This window comes from Camarhynchus parvulus, chromosome 4 (assembly GCF_901933205.1).
Source record: "Camarhynchus parvulus chromosome 4, STF_HiC, whole genome shotgun sequence".
In the NCBI taxonomy this organism is placed as follows: Eukaryota; Metazoa; Chordata; class Aves; order Passeriformes; family Thraupidae; genus Camarhynchus; species Camarhynchus parvulus.
The window spans coordinates 6,004,271-6,025,834 of NC_044574.1; the positions used below are offsets into that span (position 1 = coordinate 6,004,271).

General features: G+C 48.2%; 1 protein-coding gene across 7 annotated transcripts; it reads right to left on the reverse strand.

Moving 5' to 3' along the window:
- Window positions 1–3,880: 3,880 nt before the first annotated feature.
- On the reverse strand, window positions 3,881–12,155 carry THNSL2 (threonine synthase like 2). Of its 7 annotated transcripts, none has more exons than XM_030947631.1 (9): window positions 11,786–12,155; window positions 11,429–11,653; window positions 10,582–10,776; window positions 10,180–10,332; window positions 9,257–9,487; window positions 8,265–8,413; window positions 5,488–5,613; window positions 4,456–4,595; window positions 3,881–4,333 (listed from the first exon to the last, which is right to left on the reverse strand). In XM_030947631.1, the coding sequence occupies exons 2-9, from the start codon at window positions 11,649–11,651 to the stop codon at window positions 4,099–4,101; spliced, it is 1,452 nt and encodes a 483-aa protein (XP_030803491.1). In that variant the 5' UTR covers window positions 11,652–11,653; window positions 11,786–12,155; the 3' UTR covers window positions 3,881–4,098. The 7 variants fall into 7 exon arrangements, with proteins under 7 accessions (XP_030803491.1, XP_030803488.1, XP_030803490.1 ...); XM_030947628.1 differs by having other exon boundaries at window positions 11,429–11,656; XM_030947630.1 differs by having other exon boundaries at window positions 11,783–12,155.
- Window positions 12,156–21,564: the final 9,409 nt, after the last annotated feature.

Below are 21,564 nucleotides of genomic sequence, written 5' to 3' on the forward strand. Positions count from 1 at the left end.
CAGATTAAAATGTTCATAAGGCAACAAGTTTCTTCTGGGCATGATGAATGCATCAGGAGGATGTTCAGCAGCCTGTGTAGCCCAGAGATCAAACAAAGTGATCTCCTCTGCATTTTAAATGTATGAAGCTGAGAGATCTTAAGGGCAAATAAACTTACTTTGATTGTAGGGCTGAGATCTTCGAAGTCATATTCCTTTAATTTCCTTGGGCTGGTTGCCTTCTCTGTGAAAGACATGCACAGTGAGTTTTCAGTGGAAACTGGTTTTGCCTCATTTTCCACTTCTCTCCAGTTACAAGGAAAGAAGTGCAGAGCTCCAGAGGCCTACCTACCTTTTCCTATGCAGACAGAAAGGGCTGGGTGTCTGTTTTTAATTACAGCCTGAAAGAACTGCATTTAAAAGACAACAGAAAGCTATTTAATTAATACTTATCATTAGCACACATAGGAATGCCTAGCAGCAAATTGCAACAACAAAGCAATTTCTTTTTACTTTTTTTTCCTTGCACTTTGGATAAATTCAAAAAAATTAGAGTAAACAAATGCTTTGCACCTCGTTTGAGATGACATTTTACAGAGTGAGAGTAGTGGGAATATAGGTGTCACCCTAGGAGAGCAAAGATGTCTGAGCAGCCTTCTCCATCTCCAGTTTTTCAATCTCCAGCTCTCTTGGCCAAGAAGCTTATCTTCATCCATCCATCTATCTATCCTTCTATCTCAGCATTTACATCGGGCTCACCCCCATGTCTGAGTGCCTACTTGTCTTCATACCTGTCCATAAATTACACGGGGCCCCCAGGGCATTATAAATAATAATTCAGCTCCCAAACCTTCAGAACACTGTTTTAAAGCATTGGCTTATAATTCACCACGTTGTGGGCTCCTCCCAGCTCATAAATGGAGTAGAAGGACGTGACAGCCAGGTCAGTGAGGTAATTGCCCAAAGATCAATTCATTGGGTGGCCACGAGCTGGAAGATGGGGATGGACATTGGGACAAAGCACAGGGGAAGGCTGGACTGCTCTGCTCATGGGAGACTCCTCACTCACAGCTCCTTCGGGATTTTATATTCCTCACAATTTTATCTCAGGCAGAGCAGCAGTCAGCCAGTCATCCATCTCCCCCTTTAGTGAATAGATCTCTTAATGGCACTTTTAATGATTGGAGTATTGAACCACAGCATGGCTCTGCTGGAAGATGAAGTCCCCATGGGGCACAGAGGCAGATGGCTTAGAGGGCAGATCCCACCTGTAGCCCAGCAGATCCCAAATCACACCAGGACAGGCACGCCAATCCCTTGGTGGACACACCAACTATAAGTGAGTTTGGCTCAGGACAGCAAGTTGCTTTGATACATGTGAGTTATTGAGTAGAAACCCCAGCTGAGCTATGACCCTATTCCTCTATCTCAACACACTGCATGTCCATCCCAAGACATTACTTTCTCCTTGAGGTAGGAGTTGGGAACATGTCCCAGCCATGTCCCTCAGTGGGAGAATGCAGTGTCCCCATGGAGTATGGTCACCAGTTTGCAGGCATCACTGTCTCCTGGATGAGATGTCTCAACTGTCAGACAGGCCTGGGGTCAGGGACCTGAAAATGGAATTTTTGCTGGAGAAAAGCAAGAGCAGTTGATGTATGAGATCAATTATTTGACAAGCCTGTCCTGGGTTTGTGATCAGGTCTGGAAGGTGCAGGACTAAAATACCATCAACTCTGGGAACACGTGAATCTACCAGAGCCTGCAGCCACCCATCAGTGCTGGGTGAGCAGGTACCACTTTTTGTGTGACTTTCTTCCCTCCACTTTCCATCTTTCCACCAAACCAGGCTGACCTTCCCTCTCAGCCAGAGACCCAAGGATGAGTGGGCAGAGCCCCAAGCACCAGTTCTGGGGACAGAGTGGGAACTCCTGGTGTGACAGTGGCCATGGATGCCATGGTCCCTGAGCAGGTGGTGGGACAAAGCACATCCATTCGTCCAGATTCATTCCCACATCCCAGGCACCGGGCTGGCACACATGGCTGTGGATTGCCCTCTCTGGGAGCACAGCCCCTCTGCCAGCCAAGCCTGTCTTGCTCCCTCTGCCTTGGCTCCAGGCATGGAACAGGCTTTTCCTGCTGTTCTTCTGCTCCAGAGATCTCAGAGAGGGTTTCATAGTGTCCTGCCCTAAAAAAAGGTCTGATTTGGGCTGGGGGAGATGTAGCATCCTCACCCCATAAGGTACCCTCAGGGATGGTGGAGAATTAAACTCCTTTTCACCCTACAATGAGGCTGGACCCTTTACTTATCCTACTGCTTGAGGGCACTGTGATGGGAGCATGGAATGTATTTGTCACACTTTCTGCTTGCAAAACACACCAGGATTTTGGCAGGCTGCAAGTCCAGCCCCATTCACCCCATCCTTCACAGTGCTCCCCAGTGAGGGGTTGGGGTCTTGCCAGCCAGGTTTGCAACCAATTGCAGAACTGGGTGCAATTTCAGGCCTCTCCCCTCTTGCAGGGTGTCTTGAGATATGATTAAGGGCTAAATTGCAACTGAGCCTGGCTGAGAACCTCAAGATTTGGGGAGGCAGTTGTTAAGGGCAGTGGGGTCCAATGAGCACAACATCTGCATCAATGAAAGGGGAAACTGATCATGGGGGTCAAAAGGATCAGGAAGTTTCTTATTGCCACACCCAGAAATGTCCTGCACCACCCCCAGTGCAAAGCCATGCTTTGAGGAAGCGTTATTTGTAAGGATGAAGGTACTGCTTACAGATGAGGTATTTTGATGGTTTGGCTCTTAAAGAAGGGTGAATGATGGCCTCATGAAACATCATTCCTGAACCCCACCTCCCAGCTGCTCAATCCATGCAAGTAGAGCTGCTAGCATCAAAAACATCCAAGTGCTGTGGTTTTTACATCATTCTCAGCCAAGCTGTTTCCCTCGTCCCCGTTAATTGGGATGGGGCAGCCTCAGCCCCCACTCTGGAGGAGGCACAGGTCCCTCCTCTCCTGCAGGGTTTCGGTGGGATGGGAGGAGGTGGCACAGAGCCAGCTGTGCCAGAGGGAGCCAAGGAAAAGGCTGCCTGGGTGCCAGCAAGGCAGCTTGCAGCCCAGGCCAAGCTTCCCACTCTTCCCGCACATTCTGCAACATCCCAAGCTGAATCACTTCACAGAATTTACTTTTACCCCGTTAAATGCCACTAAACCTTCAAATTAATCCTCCCATTACAGGACTTCCTTTGATGTCAAAGGGGGATATTTTTTTGATGGCAAAGGGGGATTTTCCCCCCCGGTATAATTATTCCTAGTTTTCTTCCCCCTTTTTTAGGCACAAGAGATCCTTGCCAGATGCATGACTTGTGGAGGCAGCTCCCACACAAAGTATTTATGTATTTATATGTATATGATGAGAACGTGGTATTGAAAGACCTGAAGTTTCAGGCAGAAGATAAAGGGAATTTCCCATTTCCTACTTGTTACAGTGGAAGTTGCCAGGGAAGAGTCTGAAGCAGGACTAGGACCAAAAGCTGTGAGATACAGCACTGGAAAATAGCTCTTTAAGAAAAACTTGTCCAGGGAAAACATCTGCTATTTAACACTATCACACAGCAAGTTTCAATGCCTGGAAACAATCCCTGGCACTGCTTAAACTACAGGGATGGGTAAAGTGGATCCATTCCACTCTTGTATGTGTTTCCTATTGAGCATCTTGGGTGCTACTGGGATTGCTGGGCTGAACATCCCAGCACAGAGCCAGAATCACTGGATAATGCTCAAGAAGCAGGCAGCTGTGGGTAGTGCTATGACAGCTTTCTGTAACAGCCAGTAATGATGGAACAGCCAGGTTTACTCAGAGTTTTAATCAGTTTTTCTGATTTATTAGGAAAAAGGGGTACAATTGCAGCGCTCTTTACTGAAAATGTTATGAAATTGTCCATATAATTGAACTCTTAACTGAAAATGTTATGAGATAGTCCAATTGGACAGAGAAGTGAATTCTTGCTAATATATCATTGCATGGAGACTCCCAGCATAAGACAGGGCTTTTCTGGGAGTGGAGAATGCCTCCCAGGGCTCATTCTCCAGCTGTACCCAGTGGTCATGCCTGTGTGACTACCTGCCCTGGGGTGCAGACTGACCCACCTGTGCCTCCCACTGCTGTGCCACAGCTTCAATCCGGCCCCGGAGCACCTGTGCCCAGTCCTGTCCCCGCTCCAGGGGAGTGGACCTGGTCTCCATTGCTGTCAGAGCAGAGATTTCAGGGGGGATCTGGGGAGCCAGGCCAGCTCGGAGAAGGGCATCCTGAAATTTGGCTGCAGAGGCTGGAGCAAAGCAACACCGGGGAATGCTGGAAAGGAAAGACAAGCAAAGAAAACTTATGGTGCAAATGAGCTGGGGCTGGAGGTGCTGCAGGAGCAAAGGGATAGTGATGGTCCAGTCCCTAATGCTCATGACCATGGCTGTCCCTACCTGTGTGGCTGTGAATAGTGGTAGTGAGCAGCCACGGCAGAGTGGGGGCACAGCAGGTACTGGTTCTCCTCCCAGCAGCGCCGCATGGCTCCCACAATGTCCTGGTCAGAGGCTGAGCACGATCCCAGGGTCTCAGAGAGCTGTGGGGAAACAGGGAGGGTCACACAGGGCACCACCACCCAGCTGGCTTTAAAGCAGGTGGAAACAGAGAGGCTGGAGGATGGGTTCCTCCAGAGATTGAAGGAAAAGGGGTTGATGCTGCAGCTTGGGGATGAGGCACTGCTGGAATAAACCACAGGGATGGAGTGTGGGCAAGGGGCTTCCATCCACAGGTGCTGTGAGAGTGGCTGAGCAGGAGCCAGGGCTCAGCTCCTCATCTCTGCACTGCTATTTCCATGCTCTGAGGGAGTTTCTGAGGACTTGTAAAATCCACCTCAGTGTAACAGTTCTTCTTGCTTTTAATAATAAAATTGTTTTATATTTATCTTTCTGCAGCACAAGCAAGAGTGGGCACTGGGCAAAGGCTGCTCTGTGAGGGAGAACACATCAGAAATTGGACAGGAAAAGGCAGGATTTTACCCCTGGCCCTCTCACAACTCAAATCTTTGGTTTTCTCTTGTATCTCTCTCTGCTTTGTGTTTGTGCTCCCCTTTACTGTAACAGCAAGGCTGAACTGTACCAAACTCAGCAGACCCACTCCCAAACACCCAATTTGTGCCAGCATCCACTGTACAATGCCTCAGTACATAGCCAAGGATAGTCCAATTTCATATGCTACCTAAATAACTGCAGGTAATTTTTAAGTTACTTTTGTGAAGAAGGGAGAGCATTCTTAAAAAAATTTAAAAAGGGGTTTTTAGTATCTCCATGCACACACATTGATATAAAACTGTTCTGGAGTCATGCTTAAATTTTTGGTTGCATACTCTCCATTATTATTTTTTTAATTCTGCAAATGAATTGAAAATACCTGGTAGCAATAATCTTACACACACACACACAGGCACAGTGTTGTATGGGTGAGGAACTGACCTTTTTGTGCAAATCCTCTGGCAGCTTCAGCCTTTTTGAGATGTTGAATTGCTCCATCAGAGTTTTTATCAGGAGGCTGTCAGAGCCTGAGAGCAGCCAGAGGATCCTCTCCACATTGTAAGGCTCCTGGGACAACAAGGCAAGAGGTGAGGAAATTCAAACAGGGGGGGAGCTTCCTTGTGGATTCTCTGATGTCTCATTAGGGCTGAGGTCCTACCACTGTGTTTTTCTTGGTGGAAGCCAGGGTGGGCTTTTTGTCTTCCCTTTGCTCACCTACATCCCAGGACAAGTCTTTGGGAACACAATGTCTTTTGAACCTCTGACCTGTCAGAGCAGTCTGACAGTGACCATCAGATTAAAACAGAAAATGAAGGGATGGCTGATGAATCAACAGCTTGACCACATCTGTACCATCACTGTGAGGAGCCCAGGCTAATAACACACTGTGTATTGGAGAACCAGACATATCCAGCTGTTTACTCAGTGTTGCAGATGCTGCTGTGAGTCACTCAGCTCCTGCGTGACTTAATGAGACACCCAGCTCGCTGCAGGGCTGGCTGATAATCTCCTGGATTCATAGGGCACATATAGGGCCTGACTGGCCTATATGGCTGTGTAGCAATCAGCATTGCAACACTGCAGCAGAACTCTGTGCAAGACCATACAGGAGGGTCCCAAACCAATTTCTCTGCCCTGCCTCATTCCTGCACATTTACAAGCACCAAGAAATATTCCTCCAGGTGGTTTGGCTGAGATACCTTGTAAGGACAGACAGGACAAGGGCACCAATTTACAGAGTCCTCATCTCACCTCCTGGGCTTAAGTGCTGGGTTTGGATAAACTCTTCATAACTTTTAGCAGCTGAGAGCGCCTGTGACCTTTTGTCACTCCATCATGTACTACCTTGTCAAGTCATCAGGACTTACTCAGCCTTTTTTGTTCTTATCTGGGTGTCTTATGGGCTCAATTCTGTTCTTCATCTTCCCACCATCATCTCCCAGAGCCTCCAGCCTTTAATCTTCAGTCTAGTCTGGGTGTAGCCTGCCCTTTGCTCTAGGCTGTCCCCTGTTTTAGGCTGTCCTGGTCAGTGTGCCTGGATTTCCATGACCTGCTCCTGGACGTGCCTCCAACACTGTGCTCCTGACACCCCTTCTCCTGTCCTTCTTTCTGCTGTTCCCACATCCTTCCCACATCTTCCCACATTTCCCCTTCACCCTCCATTCCCACCAGCCTTATGGTTTCCATTACAGAACACTATGGTGACACCAGTAAGTTGAATTGGGCCAGGGCACTGGTGCAAGTACCAGCCTCACCATCTAAGTAAGGCTTTTGTTTCTGTCCCACACCACCAGAGCCCTTCAGGAGAATGCTGGGGCCCCATCTGGAGGCCAGGTCATGCTGGGGACAAAGTTTTGGAGTGTGGTTATGAGCTCTGTGACTCTTCCTGACCTCAGGGACAAAGAATAGCCCCTGCTTGGCTGCAAAGACACAGCATCTGCTGGGATTGTCCTGGGATTGCTCCTTGCAAGGCTCATCCACACCAGACTTTCTGCTTCACCTTCAACTCTTCAGGCAGCATCTAACAGGAAAGTTTTCTCTGCCTTATCTTAGTCTGCAGAAGCAGCAACCTAAAGAGGCTGCGCACTCTTCATGTTTGAAGGTTTCCAACACCTAAATGGACACAGCCCTGAGCAATCCCACCTGACCTCAAGGTTGAACCTGCTTTAAACAAGTCCCAAAGACCTCCTGAATTCCCCTCCAGAACAAATGTTCTCTTTAGCTACAGAAATATTTGCATGGATGCTTCAGATGTAAGTGAACAGTGACATCCCATGCAGCCATGGAGAGGAATGTGCTGAGGGATTCACTCATCTAGCTCATCAGGAATCTCAGGAAATCTCCTCACCTGACTCTTCCCCCAAGATCCCAAAGTGTGGCACTTGCTGACCAGCGCTACTGAAGGGAGATGGGCTGAGAGAGAAGCCCAGTTCCCCTGGAGCTCTGAGAAGCACCACAAGTTCCTGGCTCAGCAACTAAGCCAAGCTGCAGAGCACAGCCTGGTGATAGGGGCATAGGGACTTAGTGACTGCAAAGCACGGCAGTACCTCCAGACTCCCAGGTCCTCCCAGTGTGTTTGAACAGCTTTTGGAAAATCCAGGTAGCTTAAGGCCATAGAGATACAACACCAAGGGTTTCCCACTTTGATCACTTGTTTGGAAGCAGATCCAATCCCTGGGGATCCCAGAGTGGGAATGAAAGGGGAGGTATGTGCTTCCAGGTGTTTGGTTTCTGTGCCTCCATGACTTTTCTTTCTGAGGCCTTTCCCTGCCTGCTGGGACTTGTTTTGCTCCGAGCAAGCTGCAGGCAGCCATGAACAAGGCATTTCTTCTGGACTTCTCCACCTCCTTCCTAGTCTCTCCTCTTGCTCTTTGTGGAGTTTTTCAGAAGAATCAACAAAACCCTCAAGACATGATGGCATTTTTAGTTCTCTAGTTGTCTCATGTTGTGGAAATGTCCCTGTCTTGCTAAGCTTGCACAGAACAATCCCCAGAAACCCAGAACTCAACAACAAAGATCAGAAAGTCAGACCCTGAAAAGCGAGGGAGAAGGAGTTTGATCTATCTCAGCTCTGCAGTCTGTAGCATAAATGGTCAATAGGAGTCACACCTCTGAATGCATCACTGAGTGGCAGAATTTTACAGGCAGAACAGAGTAAAAGATTAAAAAAAACCCAGCAATATTTTCTATTTTTGCATTTTGGCCAGTTCACTACATACCTGGATATCCATGGCTGACGCCAACGTAGCCTTCACGCTCCCTGCCAGTGAGAAATCTCCATGTTGAACAGTCCTATGAATGATGTCATTGCTGTTCACCACAGTAACAAGTTGAATTGGGAGACCCATTTTCTGGGCAATACAGCCAGCTAGGGAAAAAAAGCAAAAAAAATGCATGAGTGCTCGATGAAGAAACATTTGGAGGAGATTTAGCAAAGTCATTATACAAATTGATTGAGCATCTAGTTCAGAAGCAGGCAGAAATTATATTCCCTAGTGGACTCTGAGATATCTGACTTCACTGGTTTGGTAGAACACAGATTATAAAATCCAGGAATGCAATGCTCCACCTGCCATTGAGCACAGACCCTTGCTCATCTCCACTTTTGCTGGCGGACAGGCAGGGGGCAGAGAGTTCAGGCAGATGATGGGCAAGCAGAAGAGATGAAGATTTTGGGCTTTTGCTTCTCTGATGGCAGCCTGGAAGAGCAGTGAATATATAAAATCCTTTATTGCTTTCATAAGACAGTTCTACATCTATTTTGGGACTGAGGCAATCAAGGACTCTCATTTAGAAGGCCAGATTATGCAATTAAGAGTGGTTGTCCTGACCATGCATTACCAGGCAAACCAGAGAGGACCAGGCAGGACTCCACACCTCTGTTAATGTCTCACTTAAGAAATCAGAGCCACAGCATTTTCCCTCTTCTGCATCAAACACATTCAGTCCTCTCCCAATGTGCCCATCCTCAAGATAGTTACAGTCATCATCAAAGAGTGGTTTGGGTTTTTCTGCACCTTGCAAATCACCAGTGACACCTAAATTGAGTAATAACCATACATGAGTAATAAAATATAAGTGGTTCTGAAGAAATCCTACCAAAGAGTGGGTGTTTTAATAAATAGCAATACCCAGTATCTGCAAAGTGCTTTTGGTCCATAGATCAGAGCATTCTCTCTCTCTTATCTAACCCATCTCTTTTTCCCTTTACCCGTGATATTTCCTCCTCCTCCCGTTGGCACAACAATTTCCACCATTGGCAGCTGGGTGGTATCCAGGGATGGGGTGCACTGAAAGTAAGCATAGAAGTAGTGGGCAATCTGCACCATAATCCTGGACCAATTGACAGAATTCAAGCTCATCAGGTTGTATTTTCCAGCAAAATCCACATCAGCAAACAGTTCCTTGATCGGCTGATCGATTTCATCGCTGTTCCCACGAGCTGTCAAAAGGAGAAAGGAAAGATTAGATCTGCCAGCAGCAGTGCATCAGGCACGAGGTATTTCTGCTCAGAAATAGGGCTGGTCTCAAGCCCTGGGGTTTGCTGTGGCCAGGAGTTGCCCATCTGCCCTGAGGGCTGTGTGAACCAGGGCCTGAGTGGCACCCTGTGGATGTCAGGTGGTTTCTGCAGACACAGCACTCTGGGCTCTTGCTTCTACCAAATATAAACCTGCCAGGGAGGCAAATGCTGCATCCCCTTGTGAGATGCCAGGGTGACACCTGGCTGAGCAGAGGAGGGCATGGGAACTCAAGCAGCTCAAGCACCCAGTGGTGATGCCAACCCATGGGGATGGCACAGTGGAAGGAGGTGGATCACCCATGAAGGCAAGAGGGAAGGGGTGGCTCCAAATCCTTTTAGTGACAAAAAAATGGTGCTGAATTTAGTTCAACCAAACACCAACCACCTGCATGGAGGCAGCTCTGATCTACAGCCAGGAGAAAAAGAAGCCTTAAACTGCTTGGTTGTCAAACTGGGGATGTTGTCTCCTGTCAGCCAGATGTCTGGGCATGGTGATAGCAATGACCCAGCTGGCTGCAGCTGCAAACCCCACTAAGCAGCCCCCTCAGACTTTTAGGGTCAAGGTTTTGACACAGCAGGGCCATAAAATGCACAGTCCAAACAGCAGTGCCAACCAGCAAAGACGTGGACGTTGTCTTCAATGACAGTGGTCATCTGAAGCTCCTGTATCTGGGTGCAGAGCCCCTTGGGCAGCAGAACAAAGATGTCCACGTTCTTCTGCCCTCTCACACTCTCGATGGCTGAGCTCCCTGTGTCCCCTGAGGTCCCTGTTTCAAAGTGAGGAAGCACCAAGAAAAGCAAAAAATTGCTGTGTCAATCAAACCTGCACCACTGCACTTTTAGAAAAAGATGCAGAGATGCTCCATGATACGTTTTTGGCCAGAGCAGCCACTTTGGCATTGCCTGGAGATTATGAGGCAATACCATCCTCGGGCATCTTCGGGGAGGGCTGTAGGATGATGGCTCTCAAGGTAAAGGCCTGCCCAAGAACCTTACCTCCAAGGAGTCATACTCACCCACCAGAATATTGACATGCTTCTGCTTTTTCTCCAAGAAATACTGTAAAAACTGTCCTGTGCAGGACAAGGACAGGTCCTTAAATGCATACGTAACACCATGCCAGAGCTCCAAAATGTTCAGCCCATCTTTCAGCCTGGACAGATGCACAACATTCTTGTGTCTGAATCTGCTGAAGGCCTTGTCGATCAGCTCTAGAGGGAAAATGGTTAAATGGCCTGTTAAATTAAAGGAGTGTTTTTCTGACCCATGGCTTCCTGCATCTGTGCTCTCTGTGCTCCTGGCTACCTTTCTGCACAACCAAAGGCTCTGTGCAGTGACAGATACCCCAAAAGTTATTTGTGGTTATTAGGAATGAACCAGCCCAGCTTAATGCTGTTTGATAACTCTGTGCTAAGTAATCCCAGGGGACATGCCACACAATCAGAAAACTATATTAAAACATAAAATACAGGAAACCCAAGTTTTATACCAACGTGCTGTTGAGACAGAGGTTGCAGCTGCCCTCTGGTGGAAAATATAGCTCATAAGTTTTAAAAACATTTAAAAACACACATCAAGGTAAGTGTGAAGCAGAAGAAAGCCCTGGAGGGAGCGCCAGCAGTGAGCAGGGCCACAACATCAGCTTGCTGCTGTCACCAGAACCCTATTTTTACACAGGGGACATCTTTTCCACTAGTGCCAGCAAGGTGACAGAGCAGAGCAGGCTACAGAAAGGAGCAGGCAATGTGCAGCAGGCTCCTTCTCTAGGGGACTGTGAAGAGGATAGGGGAAAGGCAGGCAGAAGCATCTAGACCCACCAAACCCTTGTCCACATCCCCACGAGCAGCTCCCCACTCAGCTCACCATTGAGCACGTTCCGTGGGATCAGTTTGGCCGGGACGAAGAGGGAGCACAGCTCCTTCACCAGCTCAGGGTAGGACAGGCTGCTCCACCTTTGCAGGGTGTCCCTGTGCAGCGAGGGGATGCGCTGGGGCATGAAGAGGCCCCCATCGGGGGCATATCCAGAGAAAAGGGCTCCCTCGAAGTCCACGGCCCCCGTGCCTCCCCGTGTGCTGACATACTCCATGGCTGCTGAGGAGGCACCACAATCACTGCCAGCAACACAAAGCACCCCCACACCAGGAACAGGCCCTCACCCCAAAACAATTCCCTCCAAAACCTCCCCTGTGGGCAGAGAGAACTCCCCAGGGGACAAACCACCTCCTCCCACAGGGAGCTGGAGCAGCCGGGGTCAGTGCAGGGCACTCGGCATTTTGCAGGAGGTGGAAAGGCTGCCTGGGATTTGTGCCAGGGTCGGAGCCTCCTTGTCCGGCTTTCCCTCTACCCTGCCGGGGAGACATTTCCGCCTGAGGAAAAGCCCTGACGGCGCACAAGTCGCTGTAGAAGCACGTCATGAACCTTTTGTGGGCTGTTTACAAAAGCTGGAGCTTTAAATTAAAAAAAAGAAATCGCTACGTTTTCAGAGCAGGCTGATTTTGTTCAAAGGAGTTAAACTAAGGACAGGATTTGACGCAGTGCAGGAAGGGCTGAGCTAAATCCTCCGGACTGGCGCAAATCCCGCAGGGCTCCTGGGACCGGCCCGGTCTCCCCCTGACCCTGCGCCCGCCCCGGCTGTGCCCCCCTCAGGCCCTGGGGCAGCGCTGTCCCCTCAGCGCGGCGGGGAACTGCCCAAAGAAGCTGCGGCCACCGCTTCCAGCCCGGCCACCCTTTGCGCTTGTGCTCACGGAAAATTGTCCCCAGTGACACCCGCCGGTGTTCCTGGTGCCGCGGCAGAGACGGCCGGCAGCAAGCCTGGAATGGGAATATGCGGGAGAGACGGAGCTCGGCTGCTTCTGCCGGTGCCAGGAGCCGGGACAAGGGGCAGCAGGTGCGAGCTGCAGCGAGGGGGAAATCTGGTTAAATATTAGGAGACAGCTTTTAACCTGAGAGTGATCAGGCACAGGGCATGGAGACCTTGTGGTCTCTTGTGTAAGCCTGGAGACATTCCGACTTCGAGTGGGGAAACATGGAGACACCTGATTAAACCACGAGTTTGGACTTAAATTTGAGATTGAAGCTGCTTAAAGAAGGGTTTGGGTCAGGAAATCCCAGAAGTCCCTTGTAAGCACAGTCAGTCTGGAACTCGGCTCTGCTCAGCCTCCCAACAGAACAGCCCTGTCACATCAACGGGGAAACTGAGGCACGGGGGAGAGAGGAGACATGGGAGGCATTTTGCAAAAAAATACAGTTCTTTGCTGGGAAGGGCTGTGCATCCCTTTGCTGCTTTTTGTTTTAATATAATTAGCATTTTTGGAAGGGCAAGGTCAGCACACGACCAGTGGCTGCACAAACCCAGGACACAGCTCAGTGCTGGAGAAAGCAAAAGGACTTCAGCCCAGGCAGGCAGGAGCAGAGGTACGAAGGATGGCTGATAACAGCCTGCTGTGAGCCACAGAGCCCACATCTGCAGCAAAGGACATACCACCTGCCAAAGCACTGGAGTCTGCCCCAAATACATTGCCTCTCTCTCTTTATTCTTATGGTTCTAACTGGAGCAATGAGAAAAATATCTCATTAGAGAGATATTTTTATTGTAGAGAGTGGTCCAGTCACTGCCCGGGGAAAACAACTTTTCTACACTCAACATCCCAAAAGACCCTTTCTGCAGGCTCTTTAGGTGGAGGCAGTAGGTAAATTTCAGGCTCTGGACAGAGCTGCTTTTGGTGGTGTTGCTGAAGATTGAACAGGGCAGCTGTAGCAGAGCAGGAAGCAAACAGAGGTATTTTAATAATATATCTGAGCTCAAACAGTGGGCCAGAGCAGAGCACACCTCTAGGAAATCAGCTAGGAAGGGAGCTATTTATGTATAATTATATAAATTCTATCACCAACCAGCCTGCATTTCCCCACCATCTCTGTGCTCAGTATTCCTCATGACATTGCAAAGATGAAGCCTGAGCCACCCAAACCTGCTGTGGTCCCATAGTTCTCCCTGTACCTATAGCCACCAGATCCTCTTGGCACAATGACATGCAGTAGGGTGCTCACCCTGTAATGGAGGTCTGTCCCCATTCCAGATGTGGATCCAGGTCTTTTCAGAAGGTTCTGGATAAAATAGCAAGACTGGACCTTGTTCTTCAGAGATTGGTCAGGCTTAAACTGATGGTGAAACCTCCCCATCACCATTCCTGGAATCACTGGAAGCTCCCAGTGATGCTTTACTTGGATGATGAGGGGAGTGGCTGATGTCTCCAAAACAAAGTGTCAGCTCCTCAACATGCTCCAGTGGTAGCTGGCACAAAAAACTGCAAGTAGTATCTCTGGACAAAACAGTGAAATATTAGAAATAAAGGAAATAGCAAAAGCTGCAGGATATGTGATTTGCCTCCTCTGTTCTAACCTCTCCCCTTTTCCATGATGGTGTGCCAAGGTGAATTCAGGATTTTCCTTCCTTGCCCATGCAGAGGCAGAGCACACTTTGAGCTAGAACAAGGACAGGATCAAATCCATAGGAAGAACTGCACAAGCTTGTAGTTTTTATTACCAATGCAAGTATTTAATATCACCAATATACATCTTTGCAAGAGTCACCCAGCACACTTCAATGAGACCTCACCTTTTCCCACCAGCATGGGACCTTATGTCTCTGGGCATTCACTTACCACGTGTCTAATTCTTTTAATGTGTGTTTTAGCTATGTGAGATGACTTCATTAATGCATCTGATTTTTTTTTCCAAGTGAAGAGCTTACAATGAGATTGATGATTCCTTCAGCATTACATCTCTCTGGGATGCAGGAGGCCTGCAAAATAAAAAATTGATTACAGCAGGATACCTGCTGCTCTGCATCTGCAAAGAGGCTGTTGCCACAGGTCTGTCCATGCCCTGGGTCTATCAGCAGTGATAACCCTCATTAACAAGTGGTTACTGCTGGGGTGCAGGGACTGCTGATGTGGCAGTCGCAGGTGAGCACAGAACAACAGCCTGGGACACAAACCAGGATGACACTGCCATTTACATGGCGAGGTTTTCCCATGCTCAGCCCTACAATTTCCATGAACTCAAGTTTAGAGTGGCATTTCATTTTGGGTGGAGCTCTGAGCAGCCTGGTTTTGTGAGAGGTGTCCCTGCCCATGGCAAGGGAGTTGGAGCCAGATGATCTTTAAGGTCCCTTCCAACCCAAACCATCATGATTCCATTATTCGTTCTATGATTCTTTAATATTATTTTGAATTTTTAAGAAAAGGAGGGGAGGCGTGTGCCCATGTTGCCTGTCAGGACTCATCCACTGCAGCAACAGATGAAGAGCTAGAAAACGTAATAGCCTCTAATTAACCTGGCCTTACTCACTGCCTCCATATTTCTGCTGGGATTTGCAGTTCTGCTTTGGACCTTGCCCATTCCTGAGCAGTTCATGGTCTCTGGACTCATATGTCAGGAATCACCTGTATTTGCAAACCCCAGCTCAAGCTGCTATCAGACTTTCCCCTTTTTTTTTTCTCTCTATTTTTTTTTTCCATTTTTTGGAATGCATCATTTTTCGGAATGCATCATTTTTCATTCCTCCAGGGGGATTTCCTCAATCTCTCCACCTTCCAAAGGCATCCAAAAGCATGATGAGGACTGAGGAAGCAGAAAGACATGTATAGCAGCAAAAATTCAAAATTTTTCTGAACCAATCCTCCTAAAATAGCATCTCTCAGCCCCGAACATTGCAGCACTCAAAGACAAGCACAGCAAAACTCTCAACTTCATGTTTGCTGAGCAGCTTTTCCATCCTTTCCAGCAAAGTGTGCCCCTTTACATGTCCCAAGCACAAGAGGCACGTTGGGTGGGGGTCCCCGGCCCATTTCCCGGCAGAGCATCCTCAGGAGCGCCGTGGACCAGCGGCTCTGCCGGCGAATCCCAAGTCACTAGATGGCGGCAGTGCCTTGTGTCCAGGCATACTGGAGGAGATGCACACCCCTTTGCCTGATCCCCTCCAGCCTTTCCCACCTTCCCACAGGTCCCTCTGCCCTTCGGGTTACGGACGCTGTCCCAATAAAAGCCGGGAAACACCTTTCCAAAGTTTTGAGGCTGAGGAAAAGGAAGCACGGGCGGTGTCCTGCGGCAGGAGGGTTGGATACAAAGCTGATGCAAGAGCTCGTCGGGGTGGGAAGGAGGTTCTTCATGTTCGCCCATCTTCTCCCCAGAGGATTCCATCCTGGGATTTTATTACCTTCTTTTCAGTGAGATCTCTCCTGTCCCCAGTAAGACACTCAGAAAAGGGCACACAGAAAGGACCCCAACTCTCATGCAGGTCCAAAAAGCACCACATTTAATAAAAAAGTAACACATAACCCTGAGCAGAACAAAAATGTCCCCATTACTCCCAGTCCTGTCTCTGCCCACAAGTTGTCTGGGGTCTGAAAACTGCATTCAGACAAAAGCTTTCAGACATGTAAGTGATCCAGACAACACCAGGCAGGTCAGAAAGGCAGTGACCAGGATTTGGGGATTTTGCAATGCCATTTACTGCCTTGTACAGAGTACCTCCCAGTGGGAAGTGTGTTACATTGGCTGAGAAAAATTACAGGAGCTTATCATTGGGGGTTGTGGAAGTTATGTGTCCCCTGCCCTCTCAGGTACAGAAGTGTGAACATTCACAGAGAGAACAGGGAGATTCTAGGTAAAAACTGCAAGGTTCTGACCAGAAATCAAAGTATTTCAGTTGTGCCTTCGCAGAGGTAGGCACAACTTAGGCTCAGAATCTGCACCAGAAAGGGGGCTAAGGAAGTTTGCAGAATGTCTGCAGCTGCACAGGCAAATATGCACCCAGAATTATTTCTTTGAGCCTCATGTCAAGGAGATATAAGACAGAAATGTATGACTGTAAATAAATTAAACTGTAAAAAGCTGCATCTTTGTTACAGCAAAGGCATCTCTTTCCCCCACTTTTTAAATCTGATCTAAATTGCCAGTATCTCAGCTGATGTGAGGCAGAACTTCCACATGGATCACCTCCTCTCATCTGCAAATGTGCACGTAGAGACTTTTCCACCTCTGCTGATTTTGCAGGGCAAGGAGCTGCCAGCATGTCAGCCCTTTCCCCACATTTGGGTGCAACACTCTTGCCTCAGAGCAAGGTGTTTCACAACCAAGTCAAGGGCATCTGTGTTGTGGTTTGGGTCTTGTAGGCCAAAGTGCAGGACCCACACATAAAGGCAGAGCAGAAAGGCAGCTCAAGGAAATGTGCAGTGCTGGCACCCTGGTGGGGTACAGGAGAAGCTGTTGTATCCTGGAGAAGGTTGTGCAATCTGGTTCTCCTGAGTTTACATTATACCCCATAGCCACATTTTTTATCAAAATCTGCAATCCCATAGCATGTGGGCTCTACGACCCCCAGTTAGGGATTGGACAAGGAAGATGCTTTATCAGCTTCTCCAGATCATTTTGGAAAAGTCAGGCTCCATAATGTGCAAAATGGAGATACCTGTGCTCAGGGAGGCACTTTGACTATAAAAACACAGCTGTGTCCTGCCTCAGCACTGACCCTCTGGCTGGTGCATCACTCTTGGCTCATTGCTTTCCCCAGCCAAGGGGCACCCACCATCTGCTAGGGAAGGTCTTGGAGGTTATTGCTTGGACTTTCCTTCATTTTATATATAAATTGTGGTTATATATTTACCTCAGGGAGAGACAGGAACAGGCTCCACCCCACACTTGTCTGGCCCCAGGATGCTCTCCTTGACTAATCACCTGCAACCCTCTGTGAGGAGCACTGAGTGAGCCACTGAGCTTGATAGATCAGGATGAAGGGGAGCACAGCTGGACAGGGGAGTACTGGCCCACAGTGACAGCCAGGTGTCCCTCCAGGACTGGAGTTCATCTGACCACCTGTGTGCACTTGGAGGCTGCTCCCTTTCCTTGTCAACATGCTGGTCTTGTGCACTTGCTCAGATTAAAGTTTCCTTGTCCCCACTGTGTCTCAGGGGCTCTTATGTGCCTGGATCAGAGGGAGAAGTTTGCACTGCAGATGTGTGGTGGGGTCTGATGCAACATTGGTTAAATCTTCACTGGCTCTGCTTTGGGGGTCTCTTCCAGACCTTTCTCACTCGAGAACATTGACTGCTAATGGCTTCATTTCTTTCCCAACATTTTCTTTCCTTGTCCTGGCACAAACTAGTTCCATAAGCAATGAGCACCATTTCCAGTCCTTTACCCTGACTCCACAAGGGCTGTGGGATGGAGAGCAGCCTCACCCCACTAAAGGCCAACCTGCTGGGACAATACACATCCTCTGAGGGCATAAACAGAGGGTCCCTGTGCCTGGAGAGAGGCCACAGCTCTACACCACAGATGTTAGAAGCAAGAGAATGGGAAGTGGGTGGCAGAGCCAGCAGCTTTATTCCTATTGTAAAGCAAGATCCCAGCAGCAAAGTCCAACTCTTCTGTAAGCTCTGGTCCCCAGATGATCATTGATAAGAGCTAAGGCTCTTGTGCTATCAGTGCTAGAGCCGCCTTGACCTTGAAGAAGCAATACAAACCCTTTGCTCCCTTTGGCACATTTGCGGTAAGATGACAAGGGCTGAGGGCTGCTCTTCTCTGAGTATCAGCATTGATGGAAAGCTTTCTCAAGCAGCAGCTCTCTGCACAAGCTACTGCTTTTGCATTCTTATCAGGGCTCTGATAATGACATATCTAATCTAAACCTATAGGAAATGGTGCTTGCATATCTGCAGCTTGGAAGTTACAGCTTGGAGGCAGGAGTCTCAGCATACTGCCAAGGGCATTTTAAAAAGAGAGGAATCTGGGAAAGATGCTGTATTTAATCTCAGTGCTGTCTTGGTAACACAGCACAAGGAAAACCAAGAGGGACAGAGAGCTTTTGGCAGCAGCAGCATCTTCTCCATCCTATCCAGCCTTTCGAAGCAATGCAGTCATGTGGCCTGATGAAGAAACTTTTATTCCTCAGAGTTCAAATTAATCATACCAGAGATGTGAAAACTTGGCAGCAGACCAAGTTTCCAGGTTCAAGGGCAGCAGAAATAGAATTACCCAACAATACTCTAGGTTGAGACAGAGGGGAGCCCACCTGGGGATCTGTGACTGTCAAGCTTGTGACCAAGCATTTTAAAAAAATGTCTAGGGGTTTTGGGGTGTTCAACTGGACCTGCACTAGGAAAATCCAGGACTGAATCATCAAAGGTCCTGCCTTGTAGCCTTTCACATTTGGGCAAAGAAAATCCTAGTGTAGAGCCCAACCCTGGCTTCCCAAAGCACAGAAGTGCTGGGCTCACTGGAGTCTGGGGAATCACTGGTGGGATAGATAAGAGAAGCAAGTGAGCTGATAGAGGGGAGATGCATGAAGACATTCCCAGACCTCCACAAGGCTGCCAGGGACCCTCCCCTAGGCTACAGGAAGTGCCTCTCCCCATACTTGAGCTATAAAGTCATTTTTGTAGTTCAGAACTTAATTGTTTCCGTTTGAACTGGAGGAGGCAGAGACATTTTTTTTCCTGTAGGAGCTGTAAACTTGAAAATCTAGATACAATGTCCAACTTACCAAGGAGTGCAGGTAGGAGGGTGGCTTCCCAGAGGCTGAGTGAAAGTGAGAGCTGAGAGCTGAGCTCAGGAATCCCAGGGAAGGGTTGAGGGGATGTCATAAAAGGATGCAGCTGCTCCACAGGCAGCTACAGAGGTGACAGAGCCAAACTCTTCTTGATTATGGAAGATGTTGTAACGTGAGGCACCAGCCACAAATTGCAGTTTGGGGGGTTTGGGTTGAGCACCTCTCCTTCAAGAGGTGGGTCTTGGGGATCCAGGATGAGTGCCCAGGGGGACAGAGGAGATGGGGTTTAAAATTTGGCCAAAGCCATGGCTGATCCACTGGTGATATTCTTACCTGAGACATTCTGCATGATTCAGGTGCAAAAAGCAGAAATAAGATATTTCAATCTTTTTTTTTTTTTTTCTGACAAGCTTCTAAGATCCTCTGCTTTATTTTCAAAGCAGCTTAAAGACAGAAGTACCTGCTGGCTTCCCTCAAGATGTAGCTTCCTCAATAATTTTTGAAAATGATCCATGCCTTTTCTCTTTATACAAACCAGATTCAAATTTTAGGGTATGGATTTACTTTAATCAAATTATCAATTGACATGGCCTCATGTTAATACAAATCAAGTACATTTTCTTGGAAAGATAAAATGATATCATACTTTAAAAGATGCTGTATTCTGTTGGGGAGATGTACAAGTATTCTGAACTTTGCTATTGAGATTAAGTTTATCTCACCTGCTATTTGCTCAGCAGGCCTGGCTAGATAATAATTACCTTGGCCAAATTTCATTCAATAAGCATTTCTCCTTTCTTTAGTACGAACTGCATATCTTTGCTAAATAAAATAAAAGAACATTGAGCCCAACAGAACACAAAGATGTTTTATTTTTGTTCATTGATCAAAAATCAGTTGGTCACATTTCCAAACTTTCTAACAGCAACCCATAGTCTCCACTTAGCAATAGCAAATCAGGAGCAGAGATGTGTTATAGCTATTCACAGTAAGCATAGGAGGAGAGGATACCTAGAGAAAACAACTTGGGTTCCAAATGGGGTGAATTCTCTCATGAGTTGCCCATTTATGTGAATGGAAAAATTTCTGCCCTGTTACCAAGAGAGTCCTGGACAACTATATTCCCTTTTAACATTTGATGAGTGACATCCAGACCCTAGGAACTTCATTTCCATGGACACTGTGGACCTGGAAACTCTGCAGTTTTTTCAAGCCTAATCTCTCTCCCCATCAAGCAAAGAGAGGGAACATGAACTGACTGGAGGAGCAGCTGGAGGTCCAGGGCATGAAAATGTGAGAGGCACACATGTGCTTCCAGGTATCCTATGGCCAGAGAATGTTGGCTGACAGGAGGCAGGGATCTAGCAGCTCAGGGTGCTGCCAGGACACAGCAAAAGAGGTCAGTCACTGCTGTCCCCTTGAAGAGGACACTGAAAAGGGACATGTCAGCATAGCCCCGTGTGACACTGGGCTGTTCACCTGAGGCAGGCATAAAAATGAAATACAATTCCTAACGTGACATCATTCCTGAGGGGATAAAATGGAAAAAAAAAAAACCAAAAAGCTGTTTGGAGAAATTGCTGAGTCAATCCACCCCTCCATGAATGCTCTCTGAACCTGCCTGGCTCCCTCCATGGTGCGCAGGGATGATGTCCCTGTGGATATTCCCCCCTCCCAGCCAACTTCATCCACTGTCCATCCCACCAGCCAAGGTTTTCCCTCTCTTGCTTCATCTGGCAGACACTGCCTGTACTAATTAACCAGAAACTGAGGCTCACTGCTGCAGCTCAGAGAGCGGGGCTGAGGTGGCAGCAGCAGGACAGACAGCAGCAGAAGGCTCTGACAGCATCTCCAAATTGGAAGGAGATAGGTCTTTTTCATTCTTATACATTATTTCACTTCAAAAAAGGACAAAGATGTGAGCTGACTTTGGGAGGGAGGAGGAATTCATTGAGGCAAGAAGCCCAGCCTGGGAGTTCAGACGCAGAGGATGGATGCTCAGATACCATGAAGCAGTCCTGGGGTGCTCAGCCAAAGGGACTGGAAGAGGAGCCCAGCTCTGAGTCCTGCTTTCGAGGGAGGAATTGTGCTCAGCTTGGAGGCTGCTGCTGGCCCTTTTTCTGATGTGGCACTTGGGAGAATTGCAGCTCCAAGAGCTGGAATGCTTCTTCAGTACAGAGTGACTGTGGCTCCTACAGGAAAAGGAGATGAAAGTGATTTGGTAGATCACTAATGGCACCAGCTCTCTATCCACACAGGACCATAGAGGTGGAGCCTGATTCAAACTGTAGTCTTCAGGTGGGCCAGTGCAAAGCCAGGAATTGATCTGGAGTATTTTTCTTAGAGGACAGCGATGGGTTTGTGCTGCTGCTACATCTGGGTTACACCAAACCCCACCAGCACAGGTCTGTGAGTGAGTCAGTCCCTGCCAGTGTGCAGCCACTATTCT